Below are 17,470 nucleotides of genomic sequence, written 5' to 3' on the forward strand. Positions count from 1 at the left end.
CAGGCAGGTGCCTGTTTACATTGAAGCAGCTTCACTTTTATATAGAAAGACAAAACACCCCCCCTCCCCCCTCCCCGAATACAAAACACTTATGTCCACGGTACATACGAAAATATAATTTAAAAGCACTTAACAAAAGGACATGTTACGATACATTCACTGTACATTGTAAATACGGGACTACCGCATCCCAACTACTCGACGTGTGTTAATACTGTCCTGTCATTGGTCCATGTTTGTTACCATGGAGACTAATGACAGAGCTGCTCATCATGGATAAGAATTTTCTTAATGCACAAAAGAAGAGTGGAGGGTGAGTGGAAATGTCACTGGACCCATCACAAACACAATGACCCCCCCCACTCCCAAGAGGCAATGAGTGATACGAATCCCTGTAAGGGGGCAACACCACCGTTTATCCTTCCTGCTCCACAGGATTGATGTGGCACAGAAACGACACATCCACACACTAAACGGCACAATAACACTCAAGGCTGATGTCTATGCAAACACGCACTCTCAACACACACACATCTGGAATGCTGTCATCTACAACACACATCTGGAATGCTGTCATCTACAACACAAAACAGGTTGTAGCTACTAATCTCTTCTTTTTTTTTGTACAAATCACCCTTCAGAGTGCATGCAATAAAACATTCAATGTACACCCACTTTTTTTTTTTTGGGGGGCGACACCAACATGGCCGCCCTGTTGTTGCCTCATCCCTCCCCTCCCTCCCCAATCAGGCACACGGTATGGTGGATGTTTGGCAGTGGAGAGCTGTTGGCAACCGTCATGGAAAGAACAAAAAGCTACGTTGGCAACTGGAATGACACGTCCAATAAATGGAGCTCCGTATGAGATGAAGGAAAAAAATGTCTCACTGGTGCGTAGAAACGCTACGAAGACCCAGACATGACATGGGGTGGGGAAAAAATGAATTGTGGGCACAATAAGCTTAATTGTGGCCAAACAAATTCCTTTGTGTAACAAAAACGAGTATGGGTAAACAAATGGAGTGCACCTTCGCCATAAACCGAATACAAAAGGTGCGCTTGATTTGCTTACCCAACTGTCCAGGAATGATGTTCATGTTAACAAATCTGGATTTTGCATGCACATTATACTTTATGGCCACACATTTGTATTTGGTGCATACAATATATATAACTTGTCATAAATTAAAATTTTGTGTCCACAAATGTATGGGCAGAGGGGGCGCAGAGAAAATAAATCCACCCCACTCCCCCAACATCTACAGTAGGAATGCATTACTTTAATCCAAATTTAGCTTCTCAGTTCAACGTAGTTCCATGACTCCCAGATGCCGTAAGATGGCGGCAAAGCACTACTTTTATCTAAATGAAACACCTCAAATTCACCAACAGCCCTGTGGCGCCAAGACACCACAAGATGGCAGCAAAACACACCTTCTGTCTAAATGAAGCTCCTCAACTCACTTCCAGCAAAGTTCCTTTGGCACCAAGACGCTGCAAGAGGGCAGCAAAGCACTATGTTTGTCTAAATGCAACACCTCAACTCACTTCAACATAGTTCCTTTGGCACCAAGATGGTAGCAAAGCACTTCTTTTGTCTAAATGTAGCTTCTCAATTCACTTCTACTTAGTTCCTCAGCCTCATAATGGCACAGAAGTGTGACAAAGTCTAATAATTTTAAAATTTTAAAAATCACTACAAATTGTGGCAACAATTTAGAACGCCATACGACCCTCCCACCCATGTCATGTCTGGTAAAGGTTTAGTGAAGCACGAAGTTTGAGTATTAGAAAAATATTTGCGATGAAACTTCGGACCATTCAAGCCAAAAATACTGACAATAAAATATAAAAAATAAAGCTTGCAAATAAAACTAACTATTCATGTAAATGCTTGTGAATAAGCTTATAGTTTTGATATATACAACTACATATGTGTCTACTGTTTATATAGCAATATATCTATTTGAAATATAACTTAGGCAGAACCCCAGAAGTTCCCGTGAGGCTGCCGATCCAAAGTCAGTAAACGAAGAAAAAGGAGTGAACGCACCTCCTGGCTTGGATCGGTGACCGGAAGGTAACTTTGTCGTCGTGCGGGGGGCGGGGCTTGGTTGCACTTCCTGTCTCTCACTTCCTGTCAACTTCTTTTAGCACCTTATGCAAGTCAAACCGAAATCAAATGATAGCATATACGAAATGTGCAAATGTACAACAAAAATAATACAAAGATATACTTTTGGAAATACGAGTGATATAAGATGGAAAGAAAATGTAAATAATAATGGGAAAAGAACTTAAAGCATGCACTTTAGTGTGAGGAGCCCTTTCTGGCTGGCTCTAGCCTTGAATCTTGCGCAGAATCTCGGTGGAGACGGGCGGGTGGAAGTTGATGGTGTGGTGCCGCAGGCCCTGCGACGTCTTGTAGCTCTTCCCGCAGCGGCATTTGAACGGCTTCCTCACGCGGATCTGCGTGCGGTGGCCGTTCTTGGCGTGGTACTTGATGCCGTTCACGTTCTGAGAGGAAAGAAGACGACGCACGCTTGCTTCAACATGCAACGCTACAGAAGAACCTGTTTTTTGGTGTTTTTTTTTTTTAATAGGCATAAATCTTAAAGAGCGGGCGTGGAGCGATTGGGAACTTGTCCATAAAAATGTCTACAACTCATAAAGTGCTCTGACATGTTCAAATGTGTCAATGTGACATTGAAATTAATTTTAATGCCGCTGTAAAAACGTCACTATTCTTAGCTACCGGAATCGGGTCTCGTCAAGGGTGACTGACTATCTGCTTCTCGGGAACTTTTTGGTAACTTTCTAGATTACAGTGGCACCTCTACTTATGAATAATAACAAAATTAAACAGAATGTAAAGAATTTAACAGTCATCGTGATTATTATTCATTATGCAGCTCCTTTTGGTGCCACTTTATCCTAACATATGGTTATAAACAAAGAAGATGGTCACAACTGCTCTGTAAGCTGCAGCAGTATTTTTTTGCAGTGAGAATAACAATCAACATTAATGCTAGTTTTGTTAGCCCTCTACTGCGTTTTGTATTGTGTGTTAGCATTAAGCTAGTGAACTTTCCTTTGGCAATGTGGTTTTAGCTAGCGTAAAATAAATAGGAGTGTCGTAAAAAATAATGTCATCATTATTTTCATTAAAATGAATGACTTTTTTTTTTTTATCTAAATCTTTTTTTAATGCTAAATATCAGTGTCAATTGATGGTAACAGTTATCTGGCATAATGTAAATTAGTGTTAATTTTATGAGCCATTTTTTAATTTAGTCTCAGTTTTAGTACAATTTCAATCACAGTTGTTAGTTTTTATCATAGTTAGTCAACCTCATCCCATTTTTATTTAGTCACCTTTTAGTCGGCTATAAGTCAATCATTTTAGTCTTTATTTTAGTCCAAGAAAACGTAATTTTATTCATCTATTTTTAGTCAACAGAAATTGTCAACATTTTTGTTCAGTTTTAGTCAGGTCAGGACAATCATTTGACCCTTTTACATTTTTTTTTTGTCAGCTGATAATATTCACATTTCCATCTACAGCTACAGTATATCAACAAGTGGCTATTATGACTCCATGCTAACACTAGTGTGTTAGCTAGCATTAGTTTGCGGTCGGATTAACTTTGTTTGAAAGAATTTAAAGGGTGTGTGTTAGTGACAGATTAGCAGAGACAGGATTTTGCAACAATTATAATTTTCATCTCGTCTTTGTTCGTGAACTAAAATTAAAATGTCCATAGATTTTAGTCCAGTCTTTATTAAGTGAGCAAAATGTTGTCTTTATTAGTCAATAAAAAAATGCATACTGATTTAGTTCCAATTATTGTTTATTAATGGCAGTTTTAATTTAATCTAGTCTAGTTTTTGTCCGGTGAAAAATGTGTGTTGAAATAAATATTTATCACAAATATCTAAATATTTTTTATTTCGTTTTCGTTAACAAAATTAACACGAGTGTACAGATTTTGTGCTGATCTTATTCTTTGTTTATATAAAAGTAAAAGTAGTGTGGGAATATTACAGCTGGCCTGAATAATCTTAACATCATCATTGCTGTTTTTGTCCTCTTAAAAAGGTCCCACATGCAGCAGTCATGCGACAGTAATGTCACCATACTCCCCAAAATATTAAAAAAAAATTGAAAGAGGTTTTTGTTTGCTGTTGCCTGATTACAGAATGATATTATCACTACTTTCAATCATGACATTAATGACTTTTTTTTGTTTTGGAGGGGGGTTGGTGAGGCAACGTGATATTTGCTTAACATCCATAAAACCACATGAGATCAGCTCCCTCACCTTGTATCTCTTCTTGCAGCCCGGCACGGGGCACGCAAACGGCTTCTCCTCGCCGCCGTTCATGCACATGGAACTGAGGATGGACTCGGAGCTGATGGCGCTTTCGGTGGTCCACGACTCATCACTGTCCGACTCCTCGTAGTCTACCTCCTCTTCGTCGTACTCGCTGCCTGTAATCAGTGAAACGTTTTGGAATAAATATAGGAAGCATGCAGAAGTTTTTTTTTTTAAATTAAACTTATTACCTTGGTCAACAAATTTTTACCAAATATTTTAATCAGAGATGCAAGTTAATGTTTCAAGAGGAGTTTTTTACTCTAATTCCGAATCTGCCCTTGTTTTTTTTCTGTAGCACATTAAGTTTTCATAATAATAATAATAATAATAATACGTAATTTTGTATTCTATTTAGTAATATTTATAAATTAAGGATCAGGTTCAGCAACAGGTGTGTTTTTTTTTTGTTTTTTTTAGGTTAGCTATAAATTACAATGTATGGGAAAATTGCAAGGTTTCAATAGGTCAAACTTAAAAACCAAAAAATAAAATAAAGCTGATGTGCTTGAAAAAAAAAAACATTTACATAATCAACGTCAAAAATATGTTTAGGGACACATAAAGCTGTCCGATTAAAATTTGCACTTGACCAGTGTTATTAAACATTACACAAATATACGTTTGAAGATTGTCAAATTACTAATCTAAATTATTAAACTAATTAAAACATTTTTTTTATTACAGTGGTGCCTTGAGACATGAGGTTTTTTATCTTATTTAAAACAATGTGACAACACTGTAATTAGAATGCTAAATAATAAAACGTGAATCATGATTAATTCATTGTGACTTCTTCTGGTGTGTGCAAATTGGCCACCGGGGGGCAGCATAATCCAGTCATGAGGACAAATGGACAAATGAAAAAGACTTTCACAACTACCGTTAAGTGGCTCTGTAAACTTCAGTATTAACATTTTTTTTTTTTTGCAGAGGTTGAAGGAAATAGCCCTGTGATTCTTGCTTTATTGTCTGTCTACCAGAGTTGATGCACATAACACCGCTAAAAATCGATGCTGTTCGTTAGCTCGTCGTTGTGTGTTAGCATGAAGCTAGTGGAAGCCAACGTTTTGTGGTTGCGTTAAATACAGAATGTGTAATATCCTTTGTTTTGTTTTAGTTTGACAGTATCTCTAGGTACAATATACGTTGGCATGTCATGATGAATTACCAAGGTTGTAATTCCCCCTACCCCCTAATTTGATTAAAGCCATAAAACAAAAATGGTAAAAATGGAAGTTAGCCCACTCTCTCACTTTCTCATTTTGCTATTTTCCGAGGATTGTGTATGTATGTGTGTGTTTGTGCCAGTGGGCCACATTCTCACACAAAAAAAACCACCTTGTCCATGTCTGCATTCTCTTGTGCCTGTGAGTCAAAATGCAGGGATTGGCACATGGAAGGCGATCATTAAGTGGGAGTGATCCCCATTGCTCAGGCTGGAAAAGTACTCTGGAGAATAGTTTCCACTCACGCGCGCGCACACGCCGACACACACCGGCCCCCCACCATCACACAGGAAATTCTGCACCTCAGCATGAGGAAATGGATGGTACCCTGGCACATGTTGAAATGTGTGCATGTGTGTGTAAAAGTGCAGACCTAACACTACGTTTAGAAACCATTTGGGCTGCTTCTGAACTGTGCACAGTTGTATACACACGCGCACGCGCACACACACACACACACACACACGGCCCCATGTGAACACACAGTGGGACAGCTGCTATGTAATTAGAAGAGTGTTGACTGGTCTGCTTGCAGCAGGAGCCTCTATGTTTAACACACATATACAGTAACACACACACATACTGTCTAATGGGGGTCAAAGGGGCTCATCATAATATTGGGTTGATCAGCTTAAATGTCCACAAAAAATGCTCACACAGTAGCACAAAGAATTAAACAGTTTGTGCGTCACAGTAAATTAAAAAAAATATTTTAAAATGATGCTTCAAAGCACATTGACATTCTCCTTGTGTGTTTGCCTTGGCCACCAGGGGGCAGTATAACAGACATATGACCAGCTCCGTTGATAGAGTTCACACACGCTGTGATTGGTCAACTGCTGGTCACATGACATATGGACGCCAAACTCTCTCTATCAAACTCTCTCTATCAACGACGAAGAAGAGTTTCACAAGTCGACTTGGTAAACGGCAGTCATTTTTTAAAGATGAAGACTATATGCCGTTAACTATCGTTATATGGTTGATCTGTACTAAAAAATGTGTAAAATGTGGTTAAATCAACGTGTTTGTCATGTTTAAACTTCAATTAGGAGTGACAATAAACATCTGTCAATACAATTCAGCGCACTAGTAGAACAACTAGGGCACTCTAATAAAACTAATGTCTTACTAGTGACGTTTTTTTCACGACTACCTTCCAATACAGTGTGACATATCTGCTCACAACTAGAACTAGTACGCTACTGCTGAGGTAAAACTGCACTAGTTGACATCTGCGCACAACTAGTACGACTAGTGAAGCACTAAATGCTAACTAGTAAAATTATATTATGCCACTAGTAGTGCTAGTAGCACTGTTGTTGTACTAATGCGCTGAATTGTCTTACGGGTGAGGACAAAGCGCCTACAATTCAGTGCACTAGTAGCATAGTGATGAGCGCGCACACCTGTCGTCGTACCTGTCGGCGTGCTGCTGCGGAAGGAGGAGGAAGGAGTGATGGGGGGCGTGACGGGCGGCGTCAGGTTGCCGCTGGTGTGGCGGGGGGGCGTGGCAGTGCTGTTCCTCGACACGGAGCCCGTGATGGACAGCGACAGCTTTGGCGCGACCTTCTTCTTCATGGTCTCCTGCTCCCGCCGTGCAGCGTCCGTCATGAACCTGACGGGAAATGAGTCACAGGTTATTGACAAAATGTGGATTCAACGCTCTTAAACGTTTCATTTGAATATATATATATATATATAAATTTAGAAGTAATACTTTTAATAATAACGCATTCATTTGTGGAGAGTGGGGTCAAGTTGTATTTTACCATTTAAAAAATGTGCAGAATTTCACAAATTATTTCATGTTAAAGATTAGATAGCTCTTAATATGAAAAGAAAATTGCACTGACTTGTCACCAATGTCTTACAATTGCAATTATGCCATCTAGTGGCAGAAAAATGACCTCAACACCAATCAATATCACACAGTACATCTTTCTAATTTAAACTCAATTTTATGATTTATTTTGAAATTACTGTATCAATGACCAAAAGATGCAGCCATATTTTTATTATTTTAACATTTTTTTCCACTTTTATGTTAACAACCTCTAAAAAAAATGTAACGCCGGAGACTGACATTTCTTAATTTTGCATCCTGAAGCCGATTCCACCATGAATTTCCTGTGCACATGTACTGGTAATTGATACATTTGATAAGAGATACATTTTTGTTGTAGTTTACTGTCAGTTTTTAATGACATTGCATTTGTGTACTGTACATAAACCACTAAAAATGGCTAATCCAAGAGAATAAATTTATGGAGGTCAGTGGTAGATAAAGGAAGGAGTGGACAAGCCTATTAGAGGTTTATTAAATTAAATAGAAAAAAAAACAACTCCACATTGAGTAACAATTCCCACACATTTGTCTACTCATTGTTTTTGTGCTAAATGTGTTGAATTATGAGTAGTCTTTATGCACTAGAAAAAGTGAAAAAGGAGGGAAAACAGTTTGCAGCTACAATTTGTTGCTGGAGTTGTAATTCATCCCAAAGGTGTTTGTTGAGATCTCAGCTCTTACACTAGATCTCATTCAACATTCGAGCATAGCTTTACAGGCCTTGTGTTGCGGGAAGCGAAAAGGACCCGAGAGGACAGTCCAGGAAGATAATGTCACCATTGCTTTGCTACTGGTTACTGTATTGAGGAGCTTTTAATGACGGTCGCTAACAGCCACTATTACGAGTGTTAAGTTTTGACAAGATCTAATTAAGATGAACAAACTGCCCCTGAAAATACATCCCGCCATCAAAACATGTTCTGGGGTTCCGCGGATGACATTTACAAGCTCGCCACTTGAACAATAACACTCCCACCCCCTACAAAAAAAACCTCACTCTCTCTTTTAGTCACATATTTTTCCATGTTGCGGCCGAGAGTGATTTAAGAGGTTGTGTGATGTATCGGTTTGCCACACAAACAAACAAAAACACACACAGAGCCGCATGAGCTGTCGTCCTGACTCAGGCGTCTCATGTCTTCTGTGGTTTTCTCTGCTGCTCTGCCAATGAGTCATGACATTGTCGACGGGAATACATCCGTCATTTGGAACCCCCCGCCCGGCAAAATGAACGCATGCTAACGTTGCCGCCTAAAGACAGGCCGACGGTACCTGTTGATGTAGCTGAGGGCCAGGTAGGTGGGCTGCTGTTGCTCTTGCTTCTCCAGGACCCGCGGATCTGTGTCTGAGACAGAGAGAGGTTCCACGTTAATCAAGAGGACTTATCTGTTCTTCCTGCCTGATAAATTATCGGACCAATCACCACGGTGTGTCACGAACAACAAATCGCATTAAGTCACGGGTGTCCATGACGGCCTCTGTGAACACGTCATCAGGGCCTTCCCAGACTTTGTGTCATGAGAGTCGCAAAAAAAAAAAAAAAAAAGAATTTCGCATGGGAGTAAAGGAGACACAAGGGCGCTGTGATGAATGTTTACAGTGTATTGCTAAAACACACACAGACCCTCTTTGGGGCGACTTCCACTGCCTGAGGGGAGCACCATTAAGTCTGCCTACCAACCTCCCAGGGAAACCAGTGGAGGGATGGGGTGGGGTGGGGGCTCGCGGGTGGGACTAGCGTGAAGCGCCAGCGCCATCAAGTGTTCGGCATGAGAACGCTGAAGGCCCATAGCGTGCTGGTCTGTGCAACAGTACATGCCGAGTAATGGCTATCAGATGGATGTGATGAAGGAGTTGGATCATATCAGCGCAACTGTGAACAAAACACACCCCAAGTACTCCTTTTCCCAGCTTTTCTCAAGTGTGCGTCTATGTGTGTGCGTGTGTGTGTGCCGGCCATCTTCGGTTTTCAGACTTTCACACCTCGTAATCTGAAACGAAAGCAGACGTCCGGCAGAACAGGACAACACCAAGGAGACCGGCAAACAAGAAAACAAGCCCCAGACAAGGAACACACTATTACACACACAGAATCTGCTACTACAATAAGGTGGTCCACAGAGGTGGTCACTGACCACCTTTTATAGCAGAGCCTCGACAAGACAACCCACTGCTTAGAACAGAAAAGCACACACACACACACACAACAATATAATAATAATACAATTAAATGTCCCAGTTAGTATAGAATTATTAATATAGTTGTTGTTTTTTTCCCAAATTGGAGGACAAGCATGATTTAATTTTATTCTTCCAACTCAACCATAAATAGTACACTTTAAAAAGATATTTGGTTTGTCATATCTCGTTGCTGTTTGAATTTTGAAACATAAACAACATATACTTAAAAAAATACAACAAAATAAATCCTTTATTTACAATTAAACAAAGTTAACGTCTATTTGGATATATTTTAATATACCTCTAATTAAAGTGACTGCAAATCAATGCTAATGTTTTGTTTTGTTTTACTCAGGAGTATAAGCTGGCTCTGTTAGCTGCTATGCTAACTGGTCAAGAACAAACAAACAAAAAAACTTTACAGTAGTGCTATTTCTTTATCTTATGAGTAACAAGTGTTGAATTAATTTGAGTTAAATATTTGTATGGAAATAGTAGCCTAACTACTGTTCATGACAACACCAATGCTAGTTTCCTTCGCCCAACTTGCATTAGCATTAAGTTAGAACACCTTCACTTTTAAGGCAAAGTTACAGTGTTACTACTAGTATTTTTATACTACTGAATAAATCCTTTAATTACAATTAAATAGGTTTTTTTTATTTTATTTTTAATATTACAGTTACGGGGCAGCAAATCAATGCTAACGATAATGTTTTTACTCAAGAATACAAGCTAGCTGTGTTAGCTGCTGTGCTAACTGGTCAAGAACAAACAAACAAAAAACGTTGATACCGTAGCGCTATTTCTTTATCTTATGAGTAACAAGTGTTGAATTGGTTTGAGTAAAATATTTGCTTGCCACTTTTTTCCCCAATGACGGCAACACCAATGCTAGTTTCCTTTGCCCGGCTCGCGTTAGCATGAAGCTAGTAGAGCATCACTTTTAACTTTTAAGGCAAAGTTACATGGTTGTTGTTCATCAAAAGGCAAGTCACAAGGCTCTGCCTCTTAAATTTAATTGTTGTGTTCAAATACATAAATATATTGAAATGATGTAAGGTGGGTAAAATTAAAGATAATAGTTTTCTATAAGGTCCCTCAATATCACAGATTTGGGGAGGGTTTGGAACATATCCTTGGTAATAAACTGGGGTTGACTGTATGGCAACCAGCGACAGGGTTTTATGCGGATACGAGGCCTGTGAGGTGAGCCAGGTGCGCAGACGCTGCCATGTTTACGACGTCCGCTGGCCTCGCAGCACAGGAAGCTGATGGGCAGGAGGGCAGCTGCGTCTGTGCATATGTTTGATTCATTACAGTAACTAATGGAGGCGACTACAATTTTAGCTACACTGCTGCAAGAAAGCTATCCATTTTCTATAGTGCTTGTCCTTGTTAGGGTCACGTGAGCTGGAGCTTCCTGCTGACTTTGGGCATGTGTGTCTCAGATTCTCAAAGTCGCATCCAATCAGTAGTCAGCAGTGCTCTTCACACAAACGGTCTTATCAGCGGCACAAGAGCGCCCCCTTCTGGCGCATTACAGCGCAAACGTGTGTGTGTGTGCGTGTGTGTCTATACACGTTTTGAAAGCAGGCCAAGAATGCACAGCTTGTTTTGCAGGCTGCTAATTAAGCCACACACAGCATTTTAACGTGTTTCTCGAGCAGCAGGCAGCCGGATGGAGGCCAAGAAGCGGGAATGTGGGAGGGGTTAAAAAAAAAAAAGAGAGGTAAACTTCCCTGTAATTATGCACCGCGGTGCATGGCGTGGCACTCGGGGGCCCGGCGACTTCCGCCATGCGATGATGTGTGAGCTCGCGTGCATGCCGTGAAAAGAGCGTCTACAGTTCCGCTTTCGGGATGCCAGTCCAACTAATTGCTCCGCTACACCCTCACAGGTCATTCAGGAAGTGGCATGGTACATGGACGCACACACACAAACACCCTTTCCGTGTCACACCTCCACAAAAAGGATGCAATGGATAGTTCGGACAGAGTAAAAGGCAAATAAAGGGAAGTTGTAACGAACCAGGATCTTTGTACTGATCCAAAATGCCATTTAAAAATGTGTGTGCGGTACAGTAGGGATATTAAAATAGCCACGATATCGTCGTGGTCATGTCACGATATTAAATGCAGCAAAAAAAAAAAAAGTTTGTATTCAATTTGTGCAGTTCTAGCACCCTCTGGTGGTTAGTTTATTGGTGCAGTTTAATTTGAATTCGGAATGTATTGGCCACTGCAGCGGTTATCACTCCAATAAATCTGTCATACGAGCATATATCTTTCATATTTTTCTTCGGGAAAAAACACTGAGCCGATAGGAGCACATGACAATAACATGTGACAGACATGACATGAACAAGCCCATTTTTTTGCTACATGCTGTTATTACAGTATGTACAAAAACCATAATATTGTGCTTTTTCCCCCCAGTTAGGTTTTATACAATATTGTGAGCTCTTTTTCTTTCTTTCTTTTCTTTTTTTTTTTTTAAATCGCCAACCTCCCCACAATATCGTATCATGAGGTTCACATTGTGATATTTATGGTGTTGATCCTTACATCCCTACAGTAGTGTTCCACCACTATAATGCAGTTCATCCTTCACCCTTCCATTAATCTAAAACATTTTAAAGCGAGCATTTGCATTTATTTAGACACAAGAGTGATGAAGCGAAAACAATAAAATGTTGTCTTTTTTAAAATTGCAGATCGTTTTGGTTTTATCTGGGATTATTATACAGTGCTAAATTTACATGTACACAGTTGTTAAGATTGCTAAAATGCTACTACATTACATGCGCAGTCAATGATTATTTATTTTTTAACAGAAAAGGTCTCATAATTTTGGAAATTAAAACTGGAAGTCAACCACTGTCCCAGAACTGATTCTATTTGACTTTGAGAGATAATTTATCAATTTTGAGCATGTCATCATGCCACGGTAAAGCAAATATCATCCCCTTCTTAAAATAAGTCTTTTTTTTTTCGCTAAAATCAGCTTTCAGATTGATATTGTGATTCACTCAATCTGGGACTGGTCCATGGTGATTTGCTCGGGAAAGGCGGGACATTCTGTACAATACTCCGAGCTGATTGGACGATGTGGCATCTTTTACACGTTTGTTTCGACCAACCAATCACGCCCACGGATTAAAAAAAAAAGTCGCCCTCGTTGTCGTCGTGAGCACAAATGTCTTTACCAGCTAAAAATGCACGAAGCGCCTCTCGCTGTTCAACATTCAACAAGGAAACGGTGAGTGATTGGAGCGTCCATTCGTCCATGTTAGGTTAAAAATCAGCTACATTCTATAATAAAATAATAATAATAATAATAAAATCAGTAATTGGTTCAATTCTTCGTGTTTTCTGGGGGAAAAAATGATGTAGGCCGCTATTTTTGGCCGGTAACGACGTGACCAAACATAATATTGTTTGTAACTATTGCAAAGACTCCCTAACTGCTGATGCAGGCAGATAATCGTCACAAAAGCAAATAAGATCACCAACAATATTTGACGTAATGCTCATCAAGTTGCAGAGTGTATTCAGTGAGAACAAAAAAAAGTTTGGGATTTCCCTACTTTCGCCCCGGGTGTTTTCTTCCTTGTTTTAATCTCCCCCCGTGCTCGGCTTCATTGTGCTGCCTTTGTTGAGGTTGCGGGGCAGGTTGGTGCGTGTGTAGGTGACACACAAATGTGCGCACAGGCAGATCAGCCTGACATCATCACATTCCTCAGACCTGAACTATTGGGACAACTAAACACGGTGCTCTGAAAACAATTTCCTGCGGCGATCGAAAAAGCAGGGGCTATGTCATTGCTGAGATGTTATCTCTTTTTTTGTAGGATGAGGTAGCCGACATATTAAGCGCTTTTCTCACGGAAACACACGTCTGGTGTTTACTTCCATGTGTGCAGCAGGGCGAGCGACTGGAGGGGGCGGGACGGTGAGCAATGTGGCACAGGCCAGGTATGGCCACAAGAGGTCAGTATTGTCAAAAGATGTTGTTTTTTTTAGGACATCCAGTCTGAACTTTTTAGCACCGAGCTTGACCACTTCAAAGACAACGAGACTTTATTCTTTTAAAAATATAATTTAATGCTATAAAATGACTTTATCGCACAACTTTCTTTAAACTTTACTCAGAAAATGTTATGGCTTTTTCTTGTAAAAGTATGAAATAGCCTAATTTCTCATAATATGACTTTATTCTCACAAAGTTATTTTGATATAAGAAAATGTCTCATAATACTGTATTATATTTTTTTCTTGTAATTAGGACTCAACTTCTCATCTCTGCTTATTTTATGTGTTTGTCATTCATATTTAATGCAAAAGGGAGTTCAATCAATCTTAGCTTTTCTTTTGATTGATTACTGATCACATCAGCAAAAGGATGAATAGTTTTACTTTATTTTAGTTTTATCTTGCCATACTATAGTGGTCTCTTTATACATAGGCCTATGATGTTAAAGAATATTAAAATATTAGTAATCTGCTACTACATGATCTGTTCACTTATATAAAAAATGGGAAAGATAATAAATGAAAATTACCTGTTTTTTCCTCATTACATAGATTTATTCTTGTACTGTTACTTTGAACTGCGAAAATGTTCTCTAATAAATTTAATTTTAATATTTTTTTTTTACAATACTGCGACTTAAAAATGTTTTTTTTTTCTTCTTTTCAACAGAGCCAAAAAAGTCCATTTTACTGGAGAAAGAACTACCAAAAAAATGCATAGAGCATCTGTAAAGTATGGTATACACAACGCTTCCCTTGCTCCACATTTTGTTATATAACAGCATTATTTCAAAATGTAATTTAAAAAATCCATAATTCTAAAAAAAAGGTTTTTTTTGGAACTATACAAAAAAATGCATATTAAGTATTATAATGGAATTTTAAGGGGAAAATTAAAACTATTCCATTTTGGAATATGCCTCTCACAACAAAATGTGGAAATAGTGAAACCCTGTGAATAATTTCCGGATACACTATATCCTATGCAAAATAGGAACTCCCACCTCCGTCACACTCCCACCTCAACCCCCTCCCATCGCCGTGGTAACTGATCTGGGCGAGCGATTGATTGAACTTGCAGCCGTGGAGGCCGCCGATGACCAGCTGCGGCGTTAAAAGTGAGTGGAGCGGCTGGTCATTAATGGGGCTTGTAAACGACCTCTCTGCGCGGTTGATGGCCGTGGGCTCAAAGGTCAAAATATGGTGCAGATGGGGCCTATAAGGGCAACTGATAGCCCCATCCATTCATTTTCTTTACCACTTGTCATCATTAGCGTCACTTTTTTTTTTTTATGTTCTACATTGCCACAGGCTGGCTTACCAGGAGAATGTCACAGCTATTCACACTCACTCCTTTTAACTCAAGAGATAAATAAGTGGCACAGCCCTGCCCCCTCCCCACTCGTTCCCGGCCCATAAACACATCCTCTGTTCTGACCCCAAAGTGGTGTGACATCACATGGGGTGTCCTCACCCCTACTGACAACACGGCCGCGCTCTTTGTGGACGAGACAGCAGGTGTGACGAGTTGACGCCGAGGCACCGTCTCCCTGACCCCTTTTAGAGGCTGCCAGTTGCCATGGAGACTGGCTCCATGAAACCTCCGGTCTACGCTCACTGTCATCCACTGCTTCCTTCCAACACACCACGAATAGTGATTAGCACTAATCATCTTTGGTTCGCATGATTGAGTTCTGTGGTATAAAAAAAAAAAAGGATTATCTCAAAAATACTTGCTTCATCTCACAATGTTGCACACTGGTGACAGAGTAAACGCAGCTCCAGCCTTCCTGTGAGGAGTTTGGCAAGATGGTGGCAATTGACTAGTTTTGCCAAATGAAGCTCCTCAACTCACTTCAGCTCGGGCAAATTTTAGTATACATGTACACTGAACCGTGAAGATGCATTGAAGATGCAGTGAATCCTTGTGTGAATGTAAGTATAAATGATTATTTGTTTACTAACGACAAGTCCATGCTGTACCCCGCCCCTTTCCAAAATCAGTCACCTGGGATGGGCTCCAGCGCTCCCCTACTACCCTCAAGAGGATAAGCCTATAGAAAATGGATGGATGGCTAGATGTAATTGAAAGCCTGAAGGCAATCATCACTTGCAGATTGCAGGCAAACTTAATGAAAAGTGCAACAAGTTGAGACTTGTGCAATGGGGGGTGAAAACCAGAATATGCGTAATGCGTTGAAGTCACTTCAAAGTGACACCAAGCTCACGTCAAAGCACTTGAAGGGAGTGATTTATTAATGAGCTCAGACACTTCAAGCAGACGCGTTCAATACACAAACTGAGTCGCATCAGGCCCGCTGTGGTAAACATTGAAATGTTAGCTGGCGAAACCGCTGTCTGCTCAGGATGCTAATTAAACTCATATGCCGACCGAGTGAAGGTGGAAAACGGCAAATACCGACGGGAAACAACGCTTAGTTTCTTTTTGAATGTAACACAAGTATATTGTAACCACAAAAATAATCAGAGGCGGCTCCACGCAAAGCCCGCAGCGTGAATAGCGGAACCCGAGCCTACGAGGCTTTAGCTCGCCTAGCTAGGAGGTGAGCTAGCAGCGACTAGCTAGTTAGCTCCCTGCCCCCCACCCTCCTCCCCACCCACCGAGGCCGACTCACCGATGTGATTGTCCTCGATGTGGACGATGAGCTCGGCGAGAGACTCGAACTGCAGCCCGCAGCCTCCGAACCTGCAGGAATTGGAGAAGAAGGAAGCGGCGGCGATGCCCGTCATGTTGTTTTCACCCGGGGACGCGCGCTGGTGCGTTCACCGGGCGGAGGGGTGCGATGGGGTAGGGGGGTTCTTGCGGGAGCCGGGGCGGTGGAAGCTTGGGAGGTAGGTTGGTAGGGGGGGGCTTCGGGTTCGGGGAGGGAACGGGGAAGAGTGCGGAGCAGACACCGGGGCGGCCAGACAGGACAGCAGCGGACGCAGCTGAGGCGAGCTCGGCGGTGGGTGGGGGGTGGGGGCTGCCGGCCTGACTGCCTGGCTGGTGTCAGCTACGTCATGACCTGCTTACCTGTTTGCATGTGTGAAATGATGAAAACAAACCGCATTCATAATCATATCGTCGCTACACTGCTCCTTTGCGTGTATTTTACAAAAATAATAAAGTTATAATAAAGTGTGATGTATGCAGTGTAATCAATACTGAATGTAATCTACAGTAATTGGATTTCAAGATTTTCAGCGTTGTGTTTGTTGAAAACGTTTTCACATCCAATTGAATCATTCACTATTTGTGAAAATAGGTGTAAAGCATTACATTTTGAAAACCTGATGCTGCCACCACCATGCTAAGGTGACCATTCTGTTGGTGGTGAGCAGTTGCACCACCCTTACTTTAACAATAAAAACAAAACAAAAAAACTTGTTTTTATTGGACCATAACAAATTCTCCCAAACACGTGGGGAAACACATTATGGCTTCTCACAAGTTTTTTCGCTAATGTTTTTGTAAAGAAAAATACCACTGCATTGCAAAATATAAATATAAAAACAAGATAAAATAATGTAAAGATATAAACTGTCTTATAAAGTGTAATTCAGCTGACTGCCGCGCGCACACACACACACACACACACAAACTGTAGCATTTGTTTGTTGATGTGTGCCTTTAAGGGGAGGGGTCTACTGATTGACGTCAGGCACTCTGACCCCAGCCCAAGTTGGCTATTTACTATTGGTGCTTCTCCATGCTCCTTGCCGGTGTTTTCAGTTTGTGTTTGACTGTTTGTCACAATTAATAAACAGCTGTATAAAAATAAACTGTATATTTTTTCCCCC

At 40.6% G+C, this 17,470-nt stretch overlaps 1 protein-coding gene across 1 annotated transcript; it reads right to left on the reverse strand.

Annotated features, from left to right (window-relative positions):
* Positions 1 to 76: 76 nt before the first annotated feature.
* Positions 77 to 16,634, reverse strand: LOC144037158 (juxtaposed with another zinc finger protein 1). Its single transcript, XM_077548372.1, has 5 exons — positions 16,306 to 16,634; positions 8,727 to 8,799; positions 7,027 to 7,223; positions 4,323 to 4,492; positions 77 to 2,517 (listed from the first exon to the last, which is right to left on the reverse strand). The coding sequence occupies exons 1-5, from the start codon at positions 16,418 to 16,420 to the stop codon at positions 2,341 to 2,343; spliced, it is 732 nt and encodes a 243-aa protein (XP_077404498.1). The 5' UTR covers positions 16,421 to 16,634; the 3' UTR covers positions 77 to 2,340.
* Positions 16,635 to 17,470: the final 836 nt, after the last annotated feature.

The sequence above is a fragment of the Vanacampus margaritifer genome, chromosome 17 (genome assembly GCF_051991255.1).
Source record: "Vanacampus margaritifer isolate UIUO_Vmar chromosome 17, RoL_Vmar_1.0, whole genome shotgun sequence".
Taxonomy (NCBI): domain Eukaryota; kingdom Metazoa; phylum Chordata; class Actinopteri; order Syngnathiformes; family Syngnathidae; genus Vanacampus; species Vanacampus margaritifer.